Source organism: Manis pentadactyla, chromosome 4 (assembly GCF_030020395.1).
Source record: "Manis pentadactyla isolate mManPen7 chromosome 4, mManPen7.hap1, whole genome shotgun sequence".
Taxonomy (NCBI): Eukaryota; Metazoa; Chordata; class Mammalia; order Pholidota; family Manidae; genus Manis; species Manis pentadactyla.
In genome coordinates, this window is record NC_080022.1 from 156875047 (window position 1) to 156894694 (window position 19648).

The following is a 19648-nucleotide window of genomic DNA, read 5'->3' on the forward strand; positions in this document are numbered from 1 at the left end:
TTGATATTCTTCTCAACATTTCTCTTGCCTCAGAACATTTTGGCAGGTACAGGGCATTAAGAGAGGGGGTGGGTTTTGGGAGGCTTCACTTCCTTCCTAGAACTGGATTAATGTATTTCTAGTTTCAAGCCTTAGATAAAACTTCTCAGACACTTTTTAGAGTTTATATTAAACCCAGTAATGTCTATAGGATGTTGAATAAATGTTTTCCTAGTGCTTCTTACTGTTACTGTCTTGGACACTAAAAAGACAGGAGGCTTCACATAAACTTTGAAAGTTTTCAGATCTTTGGAATAAATATTGAAGAAAATTACGACTTTCAAAAGATTCTGCCATCTTCAACTGTTCATGAGCTTGGTGAGGTCTATGTATTGCTTGATTTATTTAAGAGTTACTCATTTGCCTGACAGTTTTTATTTTACATTTTCTGTTTCTTTCACCAGAGCCTACATTCATCAATACACAAAGTTTGGAATTGAAGAAGAGGACTTTTTGGACAGTTTCACATTGTTAGAACAAGTTGTTGCCAGTTATTGCAACCTCTGATCTTGGAAAAGGGAAAAAGAACCTTATATCATCTTTGAACTAAAATATTTTTAGTACTACCCTGTTAGGCTTTCAAATTCCTATCTGTTAAAGTAACAAAGTCAAATGCCGTTTCCTTTGGCATACCCCACAGAAAGGAGAAAGGTCTTTTACGTGGAGAACAACATGTTTTCAGAGAAAACATCTACCTGGAATTTTCACTTGTAAGAAAAAATATTGGTGCTTCTATAAAGAAATGTGGGTACACTTAGCTGAAAATTTGGAACTCTGGAACTATCCAAAAAAAAGGCATATTCTGTTTTGTCTTCATGTCCCTAAGTCTTCCATCTTTTTTTCCCAAAAGGAATCATTAAATGTGAGCTAAACTTTTCACAGTACAAATTTCAGCCTAGAAATTGCAATTGTGTTTGTATTCATCTTTGAAGTGAATGATTCGAACCACAAGAGGGAGCTATTGTCAAATGTTATAGTGTGAACATCTATTCAAATTTTTTACTCTATAAAAGGGTAAAGTTTTCCACTTTAAGCAGCTATTTAAACAGAAATGTCAGGATTTTGTTAAATATGTATATCATGCTTAAATACAAAGTAAGTAAGCAAATGTTAGCTTTGTCTGTCTTATATTTTCTGGGCATCAGAAAACTGGTTTATCTTTCAGATCTTAGAATGCCAAAGTAGAATTGATTTTATTCAGCTAGTGCTTTAAAATTCCCTACAGATTTTTAGCTGGTGTGGAAGATGGTTACATGCTTTCCAGTGCAAGGGGTAAGAGCTTCACCAAAATTTCACTTGAGAAAATTATCACCAAGGAAATACAGTGCTTGATGACATTGACAAATACATGTGGGTTTCACTCAGGACAAAACACACTTGGAAATTGGCAAATGCGTTTAATGGGAACATGCATTTGAATAGAAGACGTCACATGCACTGTATTAACAAATGTAAAATGGGAAACAAATAGGAACATTTGCCCTTTCTGCCAAATCTACTGGTGGTGACTTACTTTCATGTGGAAAAATGACAGTTCACAGCTTCACTGGTTTCTTCCTTTTCTTTCCATATGGAAATGATTACCTTTTTGCTGTTTTTCTTATCAACTGTTGCTATGATTTAAAATACTGAGCCATATCTTATTTCTAAGGAATGTAAAAAGTGGTCTGTTGAGCTACTACAAGGCACACCCCACTGCTGCATTTTGTTAACCCAAGTATACTTGAAAAATAACTAGATCATGATTTTTAGAAAATAAAGTTAAAAGTGATTGTTTAACACTGAAGAGATCCGAAGACTGAAAACAATTTTCCAAACTGAATGAGCAGGAATGAAGGTCTGTACCTGAATTATCTCCCCAGGGGTTAAGCTGATTCTGAGGAACCTTGCTAGAATTTAAGCTTAAAGTAGTAAGTTGAAATCATTTTTTATTTGAGAAAGTAACTCATGGGAAGGTACCAATGGGGACAAGTATATTTCTAATTTGACAGCTCACAGAATCAGTGGCAGGTGAATATTAGAAGTAAACCCCAATAAGATAGAGCTCTGGGTTCATTCATGTGAGCTGACCCTTTTTTATGATCCACAACTGCATTACTTGGTATGTACAGATACCTAAATACATGCAAACTTGTTTTAAACATACACATGGACTATACTTTTCTGCAGTCTATTTGGAATAACAAAAATGTTTTGCTATTAGAGTTGTGATTCTAACTTAAAAATTAACACAAAGACACCTCATGCCAAAGCTTTGAGATAACTGGTGTGGCACTGCAAATATACTTTGATTTGTGTGGAGAAAATGACCAGTAAGCCAGGACAATATTTGAATCATAACTTTCTGGGCATACAGATCCAGAAGCTTGAATATGTCATTTCTTATATAAATTACTGGGTAACTGGCATACTATGTTGTCACTCATATTTCACAGAGCCGGGATTGCACCCCAATAGGCAGTGAGTAGTGTGTAAATTCAAACTGCTTCTTATCTTTAAGACTTTTCACTCCCTCTTTTTTACTTTCTCAAGGGCTCTTAAAGCTGTAGAGGCTGTTTCTTCTCATTCATCCCCTCTTCTTCTAGCTTTGGGTTACCCCCAATACTACCCAATCTGCAACATTTTTCTCCTTTAACCTGTTGCTTAGAACTCAGTAAGTGTGCCCACAATTCACTGTTCAGTCAATACATTCATTCAACCAGTATCTGTTCAGTGGCAGGCACTAAACATGATGTTAAGGATATAGGGATCAATATCAGATAGTCTAAATTAAGAAGCTTTACAATGTAGTAGTTACTTCGGGTATCTGGTGCTACAATTCTAGCTTCCTAATTATTACTTATTATATTGCTCATGTCCATGTTTAACTCCTTTATAGGAAAGATGTAATACAACTGGAAGAACAATGAACTGGGAGTTCTAGTTTAGGCTCTAAGTTTTTCTGAAACATCTCCTCACTGGCTCTGTAGACACCCCTCTGCAGGGTACATACCAGTGATTCTTCTCCTGACCACTATGTTTATCACACTTGAATTCTTGTCCAAAATTTTGCTTTAAAATATGCTCTGTGTGTTCCTATCACACTATTCTCTTCTCATGAGCCCAACGTTTGGCAGACAACTCTCTCTTGTTCCTCCACCTACCTGCCAAATATGGCTTTACCCACTAACTTGTCATTTTGACAGTCTGTTACTTAATTTAAGAGATATTTGCTCATTAGTATCAATCACATTGTTTCCTGTGGATTTTAGGAATGTGAGCTAAAAAGTCTAGCTTTATATTTTTAACTAAATAACTTCCTACCCCTACACTCTGAAATGTCTCAGACAATGCTATGTCAACCTTATTAATAAATGGAATCCCATTTCCACCAACAGGAATGTTTGCACAAGAAGTTAAGATAAACAATGTAAATATTTCAAGTTTCTGGGGAACACAGTGTCAGGTCAGTGTTAGAGAAGATTTGGCATTCAGGGGACAAGAGGGAAAAAAAAAATCCTAATCATTTAGACTCCAGGAAGCCAATGAAGTAGGAAGAGATGAAAAGGAAGGTTGGCTGTGGTGGCAGCCAATGATGCCTCCAAAGAAGGCTAATAGTTCACAAGCATTAAAAAAAAAAGACTTGATGGTTTTTGAATTACAGACTTTATCTAATGATGAAAAATCTATGAATAGCTTACAATAGCTTAAAAAAAAGTTAAATCACATGTCACTTAGCAAATAATTCTGTCTTACCTGAATTTCTCTCTTGCCAATTAAGATGGATGCTTTTATGGCCCTCTTGTCCTATTTGAATTTAATTATTTACATGGTGAGTGCACAAAAATTCCATGTTATCCAATAATGTAGGCATTAGCCACATGTGGCTAGTGCTCTAAGTATAAAATACAAAATGGATTTTGAAGACAATATGAATAAAGACTGTAAATACTAGTATTTTTAATTATTGAAATGATATTTTGGACAAAACAGTTTAAATAAATAACTCAAATTGGTAATACCTGTTTCTTTTTGCATTTTAAAATGTAGCTACTAAAATTTTAACACTATATTCCTGGCTTGTATTTCTATTGGACAGGGCTATTCTGGACATTTCAGGAGCAAAGTCCTGGGAATTATAGAAACGAGGTTGAACAAAACTTGTCCTTACTAGGAGAGAGGTCATGGGAACATAATAGTAAGAAACGTGACAAGGCAAAAGATGGGAGTTCACTTTTGGGGCGGGGAGGAAGGCCTTTGCATAAGATCAGCTAATGTGAACAGTATGAAAAAGGCAGGATATGAGCTTAATTCCACAAACATTCACCAAACACCTGCAAGGAGGGACACCGCTAGGATAAGGAGATAACAAACATGAGTTAAAGCTGGCCCTTGTCCTTAAGGAGTTCACCGTTTGGTATGGTCTTTACTGCAAAGCATATGGCTGGCTCATGGTAGAAACCCCATGTTTACCGAACAGATTAATGTTCATGTCCACAAAGCTATGGAAGAGGTAAAGCCGAAGCTACCAGCAGACAGGAAGCCCGTTAAAGTTCCTGTATTAGCAACAGAGGTCACAACTGTTTAGATGAAAACTAAGGACCTGGAAATATAAAGGTAATTCAAAATAGTTTGTCTCTGAAGCCAATTTGTATAATTAAAAGTCATTTAAGACAATATAGAAACTCAAAGAATGTATTAACAAAATGAAGAATTGCCCTTTTAAGTCTTTGCCTACGATCTAAACTCAATTCCAAGCCTTCTAAATTTTGGCCACTCCCTGTCTCCCACTGATCCCTTTATGTGTGCTGTAGTAGCTGAGGCAAACAGAAATGACTTTTAAATATTATGAAAAAAAAACATGGATTTATCTCTATGGTTATGTTTAATTTTGTTCAGTAAGGACAGGGAGGGAGCAGTCTATCACTGCCCTGAAGATACAGATAGAAGTCATGCCCCAGTGACCCTGCCTGCCCACCCCAGCTCTGCCCCCACTGCCAGGCCAAGAGCAAAAATGGGGGGCTCAGAGGATTTGTGAGCAGGACTGGAAGGATATACACTAGATTTCATAGTAATTTCTTTGGGGGAATGTCTTTCTCAGGGGGCTTTCTTCCTTTTCACAGTATGCATTTCTTTGCTTCTCCTTATTTTTCCCTAAAGTCTTAACAACCCAACATAAAGATAGAATAACTCATAAGATTTTTAAAAGGATGTTAACACCTGGAGACAGTTTGAAGCATGGAGGAGTAAGTCAAATGAATCCAAAGGCAATAACAAGGGGTAGAAGCAGTAAGCTGCATTGTTGTTCTGTAAACCATCACATAAACGGGAGTGGGAACTTACAGGATGCTCCAGGTTTGTTCAGGGACAGAGGAAGAAGGAAAAAAATGAACTAACTTTGGGGTCCTATTGTCCTTGCTGCAGGGAAGCTAGTAAATACCACACACACACACACACACACACACACTGGGAGCAGCCTAAAAAGCAGATGAAGTAGGAATATAAAGTGTATGAAAGAACCTTTTACTTCTTCCTTGCAGAGACCAGGGATGTCTTTTATGCACACAGATTATTTACGCTTGAAGAAGAAAATGCAGAACATCTGAAAATTTCTTTGATCTCTACATTTTTCTAAAAGCACTATTTTTCAGCTTCCCTTTTTTTCCCCTTCTGAAATTGTGCAAAGCACTCCCCAACACATGCCTTTAACAGAAGGTATCTCACTATGTGGGATTCCAACAGAAAGCTAGGAACAGTGACACCCCACTTCTCCCAGGCTTTGAGAACTTGTGCACCCACCTGAGCATGCATTACTGAAGTCCTTACCTCTTTCCTCCACCAAGGGATTATTACACGGGTAAATCTCTCTGAACTCCAGTGTTCCTGGTGAGTGGTATAATTGTGGTCATATGTCATTTATTCTGAACTCCTACCCAGCCAACTTCAATAAGCATAACCCATTTACTGAAGCATGTAAACAACCCCAGCACCAAAGCATCCAAATGGAAAGCTGCCTTGACCACATGCTCTAGAAGGTGTAATAAAGCCACGATTCTGCCTTTAGGCTTGGCAAAGGCAGTTGGGAGGATGCCTTTGCACTTACTGGAGAATACTTATGACATCTGGGCTCTAGGTGGCTGCCACTGCTGTCCAGGCTAGCACTTCTGCAATCCTGGACTGTAGTGGAAATATACAGGAAATCACATTGCCAAACTTTTCTCCTTATAAAGACAGACCATCTATCCAGGAATTACCATGCTCCCAGTTCTCATGGGGAGGAGCCATTGGTTAAGCAAGCAGGATGCAACTGGGGAGAGGAATTTTAAAGCAGTTTCCTGTGGCCCCAAGGTCCAGTAACAGTGCCACTGTTTCAAGAGGGCTGCACAAGTTCAGGCTTAGCTGATCACTTACGAGAAAGTACAGAGAACCTATTATTCTAGAGTATTCTCTGAAAAAGTTCAGTTTATTCCCTGCCAGGGAGACGTTACAGTGGTCTAGGTGGATAGCACATTGATTAGGAGTGTGGGGGCTAGGAAACCTGAGATACAGACCCAAGGAACGCCCTGGCCTTATATCAGTATTTTCCCTCCACTATGTTCAAAGCAGAGGAGTGTCATGTCTATCGCTCAGACCTGCTGCTCCGCCTGCACTCCTGGCTCAGTGATCTTTCAGCATCGCTGTCTTCTCAGGGTTCTGAGGTTCCTTCTTCCCCTTTGCTCTACCTGTTTTACCCCAGCCTTGCCTAGTTCCCTGGATGCTACTTAGATAGTGCCTCCTGCCTGCCTGGGAATGTCCACTGCTACTTCACCTTGGCTGCAATATTCATTCAGCAAATTCTGTGAGCCTACCAAGTGCCAGGCCCTGTGCTTGGGTCTGGACACACAGTGGAGACCCCAACAGTGCCTGCCCTTCTGGGCCGAATGTCCTAGTAAGGGAAAGAGAGCACAAACAATAGACCAACTAGTTGTGAAGTATGTCGGTACTTCAACAATGGAGCCACGTTGAGGAGCAGGGGGCGAGCTGGGCCGACTGGGGGCGGCTCACCGTCTGCCTCCCCCCAGCGCGCACACAGCTCCCTCCTAGTGCTCCCCCTGCAGCTCTCACAGGACTTCTCACTCCCCAAGCCTAGTGGCGATTCAAGGCCACATCCTCACCAAAGCTTCCCGGATCCCCCCTAGTCAGCCATTTCCCTCCTCCCTCGCAGCGCTCACCTCACTCTACACTGTGGCTGTCTGCATACGTGCATACTACTCCTAAAAGATCAAGTCCTTGGAAGGAGATCACTCATCAACAGCTCCGTCTCTTCTCCACAATAACTTAAACCAGTGGAGATTTAAAAGGTGAATTAAAAGCTTTTTCCCCAATGTGGCTAACGCTACTACCGACCCTAACCATTCCATACGGTTGTTAGGAATATCAAATAAAATTCAAGATGTGGAAATGCTTTGAAAAACGGTCTGTACAAATGGAAATCGCTCTGTAATCTTAATTACAGCAAACACCACTCTGGGAACCTGCCCACCCAGGATGGCTAAGAACGGAGCTGGCTTTTCCAACCCTGTGACATGAGGAAGCACAAAGACAGTAAACCTTTTTTAGGCTGGGGGCTTGATTTTCTGTTGTCTCCCTTTCTCCATCACCTACCTGTGATCACATGGTGAAATACGCATGCAGGGGAAAAAAGCATGCAGAAACTTGGACTTCTGTACTGGACTTTTCTGCATAACTGAGTGGCCAAGAGCCAGAACGCCTAGGTTTGAATCCTCGCTCTGCTACTTCCTTGCTTCCTCCAGCAAATGACTGGACCTTTCTACCTCAGTTTCCTCCTGGGGTTGTTGGAAGGATTTAGTGATTAAATATAATAACACCACAACACAAAATGGCCCTGAAAACAGTGCTGACACAAAGCAAGCGAACAATCATTCTCCAAGGTACAGTAATGTGCTTCCTGGCACAGGGCACAGCAGCGGAGGTTCCTGGGAGTTCATCTCGACTGCTGGTGTTGTACGGTTGTGTACAAAGAATATACCATGGAGGGCTCACCAGAGTGGAAAGGGGCTGGCACAGTGGGCAGAAAGAAGCTGAGGTGTCCCCAGTCTCGAAAGTGGGCCAAACAAGGTGAGGTTAGGTAGAGAAAGTTTGGCTGCCGTAGAAGGTTTAAGACTCTTACCAAGTGAAAGTGACTCTCAAGGGGCTATGAGGTGCACTAAAAAATGAAAGGCAGAGAAAGGCCTCCTCTCATTATTTTTGGCTTTCATCTTAACACAGAAAAGAGGTTGAGGACAACATGGTTCTCAGGTGACATGTGCGCTGGGCTCAGCACTACTGACAGGAGGGAACCTGAGCTGCTCTTTGTTTCCGACACAGTTTGTGAGGAGCCAAAGGAAGACAACAGTAATCCCAGCAGTCACTCCCCACCTTCAGGAAAGGTGGAACCACCTCTCTTTTCAAATCCCAAACGGCCTCACTCTACAAAAACAATTTTCCCCATGGAAACAGACTGGGACACAATTAAGCAAAGTTATCCACCTGGCTCAGTCAAAAGCGGCCTGAAGGAATAAAGTGTTAAGTTCTGTTCCCTAAAGGGGAGAGATGGCAACAGGGGAAAATGCCTCATTTAGGATTAGGTTGGGGGGAGAGAAAAGCGGCCCACAGGGGCCTTCCTGAATGAACAAAGCTTTTCCTCAAAGGACTTAGGGTGGAAAGCCATCAAAGCAAGTTGTAGATAATTCTCAAAAGACTGAGTTTAGATAGTGGGCTCAGGGGTCCCTTAGTCAAAGATGCCCAGAATAAACCAGAGCCTTCTCCTCAAGAATTCAGGAATGTGGTTGCCAATGCAAATAGAGACTACATTGTAGAAATAGTGCTGGAGCGCATCCAAGCCCCCTTCCATGTCCTTTGAGTCATCTGGAAATGGTTAACAAATGGATTGAACACCTGGACTGATTACCCCTGAAGGGGATTTCCAAACAAACCCTATACTGGAAAATCATCTTTCCTTTCCAAAGCAATGCAGTTCCACCCTCTCTGAAGTGTGCCCTAAAGAGTCCAAATTTTCTAACTCTGACTCTAGGCTTCCTAAGTTAGAGCAGCAACTGCTTCCAGCTCAAAGAAATAAGGAGCCAAGCAACTTTTTGCTTTTTTTAAAGAGTTTATTTTAAATGAGGAGGAACAGATGTCCAAAGTTTTAAAAAGCCACACATTTGTGGATTTGGCTGACAAACCCTCTAAGTTGCATTTCATTTCTGTTCCCATAGATTCAGTCAGCCACTTACAACTGACTCACTCACTCTGGGCAACAATTTGGGCCAGTCTCCCAACTACAGAATTAGAATCCCAGATCTCAAATGAATCCAGGGTGTTTGGGTGGAGACTGAGAGCCATCTAAAACAATTTTTTTCTTTTAATTTAGTAGTATCAACACCCATACAGCAAACTGCAAGGCTAGTAGGTCAAAGAGAATGAGCGAACTGTTGGCACCTGCCTATCCCAGCACCACACAATTCTAAAGGCAGTGAGTAAGCAGCTGTCCCAAACAGGTTTCTGTTATAATCCCTTATGAGTACTGGTTAAATATGCAAATACATGTGGGTTATTTGCTGCAATTCAAAGCCTCACCCTCCAAGGCAAAACACATTACCTCAGGTGAACTCTTGGCCTTCTTGGGAAGGGAGGGACAGGACCCCAAGACCCTGACTACCAGGCACAAATGACTCAATTGCTTCTAGAATTTTAAAGGACATTATGTGCTTTCTTTTCTTGTTGTTTTTGAGAATAAAGGAACAAAACACTTCAGATGCAAGCGTTTTGTATAGCATTTCATTTGCCATGATTTGTGGATACCAGAGCAGCTTTGATCAGTGTAGAGAATGTTACTTGGCTTTCAGAAATGGCTATTCAATTCCTGCTTAGGATAACTTTTTGTGAGCACATTAATAACTATCAAATGCACTAATCTTTTTTTTCTAACAGGAATGAGATTTTCAGTCTACTGAGGAAGCATGCCATCAAATCAACTTAAAAAAAAAAACTGCTTCAAACCTATGTATACCCAGCAAATATCACTGGATAGAGCATTCCTACCAAGGTATTAAAAGCTGGTTTTCCTCCTCCCTTCCCCATCTTCCAGATTTTTTAAGTATCAACCACCTTTATAATAAAAATTAATTAGAAAATATAATTTTAGGGTGGGAAGGTTAGAAAAGTATTTTTACTTATTTCAGAGTAAATTTTGTGTATCTGTACTTCATACTTTAAGTAGGGTAGCTGGAGCTCACTTAGATTTAAAAAGGTTTTGGTCTTATTAATCAAGTCATTCATTCATTTCTACTTTTCTATTAATCTCTATTGCAGATGTTTTAACTTCTTTAGACAGTGTACTCCAAAACAAGGGCATGTATGCTGAGCATTTAAAAATCTTTTGTGTTTGGAGTAAATGCAATGCTGTAACATTTTTGCGTGTGTATCCAAGGTTCTTTGATGAATTAAAATTTGGGAATACACATTACTGCATTAAAATGTTGCACTTTATCTGATTAGGCTTTAACAACCTGGCTCTATTTTTCTAGATGAAATTTGGGTTCAGAGTTAAAAACTTTCTGAAGGTCAAACATGACAGAGGCAGAAGTCTAAGCCATAAAAAACAGACTTGCACATGGAGGCAATATATGCCTCCAACACTGAAAGATTGGAAATTCCTAAGAATTCTTTACATATCATCAGTCAAAACATGTCACTCAAGATCCAAAGATATCTACCATTTTATTTAGTTTAATGAATTGCTTTTACTAGAGGCATCACTGTTGACTAGTGAAGAGACAAACGTCATGATACCCTACTAAAGCTAGAGAGCAGAGCACACTGGGAACATGAACTGAGCTTGTTTATGTAAGAATACCCACTACTGAGTACACTCAATTAACTCGTGTGTTCCAGAAACTTCACTCTAGCCTCTTCTTTTTGTGGATTTTTAGAGAATGGGGATAGTGGCCCATTATCTAAATTAAAGTTAAAAATCTCCCATTCTTCCAAGCCCCGCATTCCATTTTATGTATACACAGAGAACACAGAAAATACTGCACGTTTCCAGATCATGCTGATTGTTTTAAGGGAGGTGCTTAATACTTGTGTATAAATTGCTGATGTATCGCACTGCTTTTACAGTCACTAGATTGAGACATGGTAAAATGCTATTTAAGGCACAAAATGACTTAAAGATGGAATAAAAACTTTCAGGTCCTTTTTTTACTTGCAGTAATATCAAACCATCCATTTGCAATTTTCTGGTCTCCCATCAGCTGGAACTAGGTATGTCTCTGGGACCATGTACTTATTTGGGTCCACTCTGGTGGACAAGGAACCAAGCAGCCAGCCACGAGAACAGGAGGGCAGCGCACTGCTCCAGCTGGATCCCGCAGGATCATCTGAACACTTAACAGACGGGAGTTGCTCTCATTTGTTGCCAAAGCCAATTCATTTCAAAGAGTGAACAAACCCTCATCATGTCAAATATATTAATCCTTTAGACCTTCAGTGTAAGGAACAAAAGTTTTATTTTTCCAATACCCTCCCCTGAAAGAAATTTACCAATAAATCCCAAAGACTTGATATGAGTCCAATTCATATCTGCTTTCCTCTTTTCTTCAAACAACAAATAAGGTGCAGGTAAAGGAGATGAAACACAATTGGAGGCTGATTTAGAAACTTATGCTGACCCTGAAGATCTGTAAGTCATGTTGGTTAGCGTGAATCTACTTAAAGCATTTGGGTACTACTTTTCAAGTAAGGTAACAGTCACACTGCCAGATAGTTCCTGGGCAGGAAAAAAAAATTGTTAAGATGTTAATAACCTTTTCAAAATCTACAAGGTGGGTTGCTTGTCCTTTATTTAAGTGTAGTCAAGAGAACTATCCCAATTTCCCATAAAATCCTCTCAATACTGCTGCAATACCATGACATAAAAGATTCAAAGTGCCATTAGACTTAAGGACCAGAGGCTTTATTTTATCATAAACCATGATGCTATTTATCATAAACCATGTAATGTTTGAATGGGAACATTTGACATGGATGGTCAGATGAAAGATACCAAAATGTCAGACAGCCCATCGACTGCTGTTGCCATGAGATTCAACAGTCAACATCAGTCTGATAAGCTACCCGACAAGGTGGTACAGCCATGGAGATGTCACGACGGGAGGCAAAACAAGCAGACATTCAGGCAGGATTTGATCAAACAAATCAGGCATTTCTGGTCTGTTGAGATTTAAACCCAATTCTACTCTCAACATAATGTCAGTACCAATTTTCCTAAAGGAAAAAAGTGAAATTGTTTATTTTCCTCTCAGCAAAACTAAGTGACCACGTTCAACCAGAAACATCCAAGGAAAGCCATGTAAGAACAAAACACTTACTGAAGAAAGGCAAGAAAATCAGGTTACATACATAAAAGTAAATTTCTGTCTGTTAAAACCAGAGTACATGCTGAGCTAAAATCAACAGATATGAAAAAGCATGGTTCAAAAAAAGTTCTCTCTAGTGGCCTTTGATTTTAATACTCTCATTTCTCCTTCCACAAACCCACCGCTACGGTGCCACTTCAGCACTGCACAGCGCACTGCCCGATTGCAGCCTACAGAAAAACGCCTTGGTGGTGGCTCTTCCACACCAATACGTGAAGGCTTAAGAAACTATGGTTGTGGGTAGACTTGGCAAGACTGCCACTAGTTGGTAGAAACTCAAAGTAAAAAACCAGAACGCTCAAGAAAACGGACACAATTCTGGAATGATCAAAGATGTCTTTTATAAAGTTTTCTCATAACTTCATTCTAAATATACAGAATAAAAAATGGTGTCAGCTCATTTGTGAGACACCAACAAGATTTTCCTTATACTGTCTCAAAATTTAAAGATCACTTTCCCAAGAGGGTGTGCAATGCATCATAAAACAGTCTTTTTTTAAAGGTGGAAGAGGAAGGGCTGGGCAGGATGGCATGTTTAATTTTACCATGGTAGACATGCAAGACTGTTATCCAATCTAGTGTAATTTATATACATTTTGATGACTTAGAAAAACAAAGCAGTCATTTATGACAAGCCTAAAAGCTTGGCATACTGAACATACTTAGGAACTATTTTTTTGGTGTCTGGAATTCTTTAGTTGTACCACGTGGACCTTTTGAAAGTTAAGAATTAGAAGGCCAGTTTCTGTTAAATTTGCTGCTGAACATCACATTCCACCCCAATAAAATACAACTTGGATTGAATTGAGGGTGGATACCTTACCTTAACACACAAAAGAAAAAGTATATAGTGCAAAGTATGGACTAAACTCCTTTTGGAAAAACAAAAATTAAATCAATACAGGTTGGAAAAGGGACATTTCCTTCCTGATTTGGAGTCCTCCCAATTTAAGGTAGAACCCATCTGTTCTAATATCTGCCATTAAAACCTCTTCTGCTTATTTAGTTTTCTCCTCTGAGTTCAACCGCTGTTGGATTCGTTTGGCATAGCTTTGTGCCATGGAGTTAATGATGGACAGGATGAAGTAACACACCATTACAACGACCAACTTCTCAAACACCCAGGACAACCAGTTTTCTCCCTGCAGGAATAAATGAAAAACAATCCATGAGAAACGTTTCATTAGTGCAGTAGTAAAAAGGGGATCATCTACAATGTTTCAAGGGAAATAATGAGAACTTGGGGGCTTCTAACCTATAAAGCCTAAACAATTAAAAGTGAAAAGTCTCATTCTCCAACACTCTGGAATCAGGCCTTTTTACACCCAGTTATTAAGATGTAAAGTCCATGTTGGTTGATGCAGTTTTCAACAGGGCAAGTGTGAGGTCATCTCTTGTCTTTTACTACACAAGAATAAAGTTTTTAATTAAATTCTCCTATCCGAGGTCACTACATAGATACTTGTTGACAGTGTCAAGAGAGTTTATTCTTGTTCCAGTACTGGGAGTAGCTTTAAAATATAAATTTTATCTATTTCTGAAGTCATGTTTGGTCAGCTGAGGGCAGCAAAGGGCCAAGTAAAGACTGTAAAGCCATCAGAAAATAAAAACAAAACCCAAACCCAACTCTGCTTCCTTCAAGTTTCCCATTTCAGGTTATTGCTTACTCATCCTCTTCTGGTCATTTCCCTTTGCCACAGAACTGTTTACAGCAAAGGCAAGTTTAGTTTAAGTTTTTAAGTTCAGCTATGTTAAGAGCCTTGGTTTATTGAAAAAACAAAACACTATTTTCCAATCTCTGACAAGAACAATAGGCCATAAATAAAGGGAAATACTCAAGTGGCCTCAGTAAGACCAGTACTTTGTTATGCTAGAAACTTTAATTTTTTAATCTACTTGGGAAATATACTTGCTAACAAATTATTTACGATCAAGGTAATAACCTCATTCTAACAGATCCAGCATTTTCCATTAGCCCTACCCTTGTTTTTTGCAAGATGTACAAAATAGAAGTTACATTTTCTGATTTAGACAAATTTTCCAGTAGAAAGTAAAGAGAGGCTCAACTTCTGTTGAACAGATAAACCTTACTCTATTTGCCTAAAAATGCCAGTGAGTGAGTGCTGGGAGGGTAACACTGGCCTGAATCTGGGGCTGGGGCAGAGAGGAAAACCGAGTGAAGTCTCACCTGTGGTGTGCCCAGCTCGCTTCTGTGGTGGAGCTTCTGCCGCTGGGCTTCCAGGTACTCCTGGAACGGCTTCTGTAGAGATGGACCTATGCCCGGGACAGCACTGGAAGCAGGGTACAATAACCCAAGGAAAAAGATACATTTGGGGAGAAAAGCAGGAAAAATGTTAAAGAAAAATTCACTTACCGCCTGACTCAAAAAGCAGGAATTGGATAGAAAGAGGAAAAAATATAACAATCAGCAGAGCTGCAAAATCCTGTGAACTCTTTTTAGTGGATAAAATTCACCCTTTAACAACTATTTAATAGAGAAAAATCTCTCCCACCAGTATGTTTGGGGAAAGCAAAGGGTGAAGCCCCTTGTAGCAGAAGAGTTCATCCTCGGAGTGAGGCCAGCTCAGCTGATGCTGCACACTGCTTTGGTACAAAGAATAAAATGAATGACTTCTGAGAAGTCCCACATTTATCACCACCAGTTCCTGTAAGAACTGGTTTGAACCGATTAATAAGGAAATGACTTATGCTTGTGTCATCCCTAGTTGAAAAAGAAACTGCCCGCCCTCTCTCTGACTTGTCCCATCTTCTCAGAGGGGGCGGTCCTTTCCCAATCGAAGTCCTTATTAGGACAATCTGTGCGTCATCCTTACCCAAAAAGAATGCATTAGCAAATTTGGGAGGCACCTCCCACTAGTCAGAAGTCAGTGATTAACAAAGGAACAAAGAAGGAACTGTGAACCTTGAATCACTTCGTGGTTTATGGTAGATGGTTTGCACAGAAACTACAGTACATTACCAAACAACTTGTTCTGAGATGACTAGGATAGTGATCTCTGATAAGTTTATGTACTCGGAGCTCCCTCTCACCCAGAATACATGGAGGCAGTGTTGTTAAACCGGTCTGGCAACTGTAGCCACCAGGCTCCTGTTTTAGAAATGCTTGCAGGCATTTTTTTAAAATGGTAACTTGGGGCAACTTAGATTACCAAACATCTCTGTTTTCCTTAAACTTTACTTTCTCATCTGCCATAAAAGGGCTAAAAGATAGATGAGCCCAATCTCTTTCCTGGGGCCAGCAAAAGGTATTTAAATATGTATTTGCAATAGTGCCTAGTACTGTCCTTTTAAGTAAGTATTAAATTAACTTCTCTTCTCTGGAACAATTCAGTAACTGCTTTCTGTGATAAAATCAGAGGAGTAGAGGAAGAGAAAATTTTTGCTACTATATTTACCAGAAGCTAACAAATACCTAACTCCTGGCTGACACTTCCCTTTGATCCTTTTAACTATCAACCACCAAACACTTAAATGAAGTCCTTATTTTGTGTTTAACAGTGTAATGGGGTTATGAGGGGGCGGGAAGAGGGTGGGGAGGGGATGGGGAGAGCCTGAAACAACAATTGCAAGTAGGCCACAGCCACAGGAACTTAAATTAACATCATGGAGATTCAAAACACACACACACAGAAGAGGAAACTGAGTTGTGAACAAAAGAATTTACAATTCAACATTAAAAAGTACATTTTTTGGAACAGAACATATATGCCAAAGGGACTGGAGAAAGGTGACCAGTGTGGGGTGAAGTAAAAAAAGTCCTTTAATGAAGAATACTGAAGGATGGGTAAAAAGGCCTGAGCAGACACGTAGCAGATGCAATGGCTGCACTAATCAGATCAGAAGACTCATGTCACAGACATCAGAGACGGAGAATCACGAAAACCTAAAGCCTCACTGTCTCTCTCTCTCACTGACTTTGCAGCAGCCTTACGTGAGTGGGGTAAACTGGGAGAGCCGTATCTGAGGTATGGTGCTGTTTACCAGACAGTGATTACTACAAAGGGGGCAGGTAACAACACCAGTGTAAACTTTTTTTCTAGAAGACAGATTTTCCTCAGGTAGTTCTTATATAATATATAAGGGAATGCAAATAGCTGATCCATTTACACTTGAAATAAACCACATGAATATAAAAAAAGCTTTTAGTAAGATACATGTGCAAAAAAACTGGCTTTGAAGACTGCAGATTTATAAGAACTTTCCTTCAGAAATCAATTCATATTCACCCTGAATAACCATACCCTATTATAATTACCTTAAACTCCCAAGGATAAGCCATAGTCACACACTTATCATTTTTTTGAAGATTAAAAATTTCATTTAGAAAGGCTGAAATGACTGTATGCTAATTGCTAATTTGTACAAGAAATGACTTGAAATTCTCTCTTTGATGTCCTCCAAGAATTGGAGTCCACTACATGTGCCGAGTTCTTTCTTCAACCTCCAACTTCAGACTGCAACTGAGTAGAAATATGGCTTACAATTTCCCTGCCATCATTCTTGGGCTCCAGCGTCAGGCCTTTACTTAAGGAGAAAATTAAGAACCAAGACCCCAATGTTAGAAAGGTTCTACTTTTTGTTGTTGTTGTTGAGGGGAATGAGGAAGGCACTGGCGACAAACATTCTAGACTCCCTTCAAAATAATTTGAAAAGACAAATGATTGCCATTGTAAGCCCATTAAGAGGAATACTTTAGCTGATGGAGAATATATGTCATTATATATTTACATGATGTACAACTTTCAAAGAATAATCTTGGGCCAATGCTGAGATTACTTTTTCAATGTGCTACGATGTTGACATGACTTGGAGAGATCTTGGTAGTGGGGTGGTAGATGTCTCTGTGGTTGCTCATAAGAAACTAGGAAAACAGTTTGAAAAAAAAGAAGAAAAGTTTACAGCAATACATTAAAAACTATCATGAACAAATGCCACATGATCTGAATAAATCTAAAAAAGTTAACATATTTGAAATTAGGTATTGTTTATAACCAATTATTTGTCAGATCCTCTTAATCATTTTTATATATTCATCAAAATTTTAGTATTTTCATTTCTCTCTCTCTCTACAAACAATGGTTTAGGTCACAGATGCCTCAGCTTATACAAAGCACTCTTACAATGGAGGTTTCTTAATTAACACTAAAGCTATTTTAGTGATGGACTAGATAAAAACTGAAACTACAGCTGTTAGTCTTAACATGCATTTGATGCAAAGAATAATACCAATCCATGACCTCATCCCTCAAATTATTTTCAAGCAGCAGACAGAAGAGTCCATTCTGATATTTAAGATTAACTTAAGGTACATACATGGAGGGGGGAGGGGAGGAGTAACTTGAATTACAGTTTAGTGGCTTTTTATAACTGACTTAGTAAATAGCTTAAATGGCATTCTCGGAAAACCATTAAATTCAGAGCACCCTGTGCACCTGGCTAAGGACTCTCAACCCAGAATGGGTGGGTGAAGTCCTTCATCTCCCATTAGGTGTTGATTAAGCTCAAAGTATTACAGTTTTGTGATAACAGAACATAAAGTAAGAGGAGAATGAACACACACAGGACTGTTTTGCAGTCAACTGCTGGACTTAAACATGCTTCAGCAAGCCTCGCAAACAGTCACCTTCTTTGGGTGCGAAAGCTTAAATAGAGAAGATAAAAGAAAAAAAAAACCAAATTTATCTCATCTACTTTTCCTTGCTCACACGGTGGGTAGAAAAAGCTTTGTGGATAGTAATATCTTGATATTTATTTCCTCAGCACACACACAACATTTTTCAGATAATATAACTCATTAAAAAACCAATTTCCAACAAATTATTCCAATGGCAATATTTGAATTTTTTTTACTAATTTTAATAAAGGACAAAAAAACCCACAAAAACACCCCTCAGAAAATACAAACAAGAGGGCGGAAAAAGTGAAGAGAAATCTACAGAAGTCCAGACCCACTCAGAGCTCAAAAGTGGTTTCGTGGAAACAATATTTTGCCATGCTTACATACCTAAGTATGTGTTAAAACAGACACAACACAAATTTCTTTGCAAAATTCTGCCAAGGGCCCTGACCAGCAAAATCTATTATTTTTCTATAGTTTTTAATACATATTTGACTCTGCTTCTGAAAAATTGCTTATCTGGTAAGAAATCTGTATTTTAAACTTTCCCTATATTGATTCATTATAAATAAAGGTCTGCATTATTCTCTGCACCCACAAAAACCGGAAAATCTTCCAGAGGAAACATCACAATTGGTAGAGAGAACAGGTTGCACAGAGAATGGGAGGTGTGATAACTACGTTTTTTCACAATGCTTAAATTTTTATTGGTAGGTTAGTCCTGAGCACACACCCACTTCAAAAATTCATCGGTTATTATTATTCCTGTTTTCAAGAGACTCCTTTCAAATTACATAACTCCCAAACAAACTGGTTCACCAGATACAAAAACACACCATTTGATTTTCTTTGAATTACTTCTACATCATGGAGATAGTCATCAAAATAGGATTTGTTATTAGAAAACGTGAAATTTTCCTGTTCATGATTCTGTTTGAATTTTTGCAGTCAGGTGTGTTTTTTTGTTACCATGTGCCATCATAAAACTGGGGCACAGTGCTTAATAACATAGAAATAACATGAATTTTAAATAAAAACATTGATTTTGTCTTGTTTGGCATTATTTAACAGGCCTATATATAAATGTTAAGAAGTTAAAATGCCTAAGGACATTAAATGGGCGTTAATAAAGTAACTTTTTAAATTTAGTATAGGATCTGCTCCTTTCTTAACCCCTTTTTTGAGGGTCTTTGCATTATTATGATCATGGACATTACACTGGCTTTCCTGAAAACACACCATCTGACATGGGTTCCTAGTAAATCTACAGGGTAATGAGCCTTTATCTATCCCAGAAGTGTAGGCACAATGGTTTTTTACCTTTGCTTCACTGTTTGCACAATACTACGAGGCTGATTTATTTAACATCCCCTCTGATGATTAATCAGAATGTCTAAATAACATTCTCAGGGTGTGATTAAGCAAACCTCTGAAAGCTTATATAAATGGGAGAACATGTTTTCAGAATAAGTTGAGTCAGGGGTAACATTAAAAGAAAGGGAACAAAAGGGTTTAATCAGTTCTACTGCTG

At 39.1% G+C, this 19648-nt stretch overlaps 2 protein-coding genes across 10 annotated transcripts in view; one reads left to right on the forward strand and one right to left on the reverse strand.

Moving 5' to 3' along the window:
- The window catches only part of TUBD1 (tubulin delta 1), a 31441-nt gene extending 24733 nt beyond the window's left edge, over positions 1 to 6708 (forward strand). For all 7 annotated transcript variants that reach the window (XM_036879895.2, XM_036879893.2, XM_036879892.2 and 4 more), the window contains one exon: positions 444 to 6708. In XM_036879895.2, coding sequence (XP_036735790.2) covers positions 444 to 546 — 103 coding nt within the window. In that variant the 3' untranslated portion in view covers positions 547 to 6708. The remainder of the gene's footprint in view (positions 1 to 443) is intronic.
- Positions 6709 to 11551: 4843 nt separating this feature from the next.
- The window catches only part of VMP1 (vacuole membrane protein 1), a 141168-nt gene continuing 133071 nt past the window's right edge, over positions 11552 to 19648 (reverse strand). For 2 of the 3 annotated variants that reach the window (XM_036879898.2, XM_036879899.2), the window contains exons 11-12: positions 14668 to 14770; positions 11552 to 13621 (exon numbers count right to left, since the gene is read on the reverse strand). In XM_036879898.2, the coding sequence (XP_036735793.1) occupies positions 13478 to 13621; positions 14668 to 14770 (247 nt within the window). In that variant the 3' untranslated portion in view covers positions 11552 to 13477. Of the gene's footprint in view, positions 13622 to 14667; positions 14771 to 17228; positions 17362 to 19648 lie in introns of those variants that run through there. The other variant, XR_005023644.2, reaches the window with a different exon arrangement.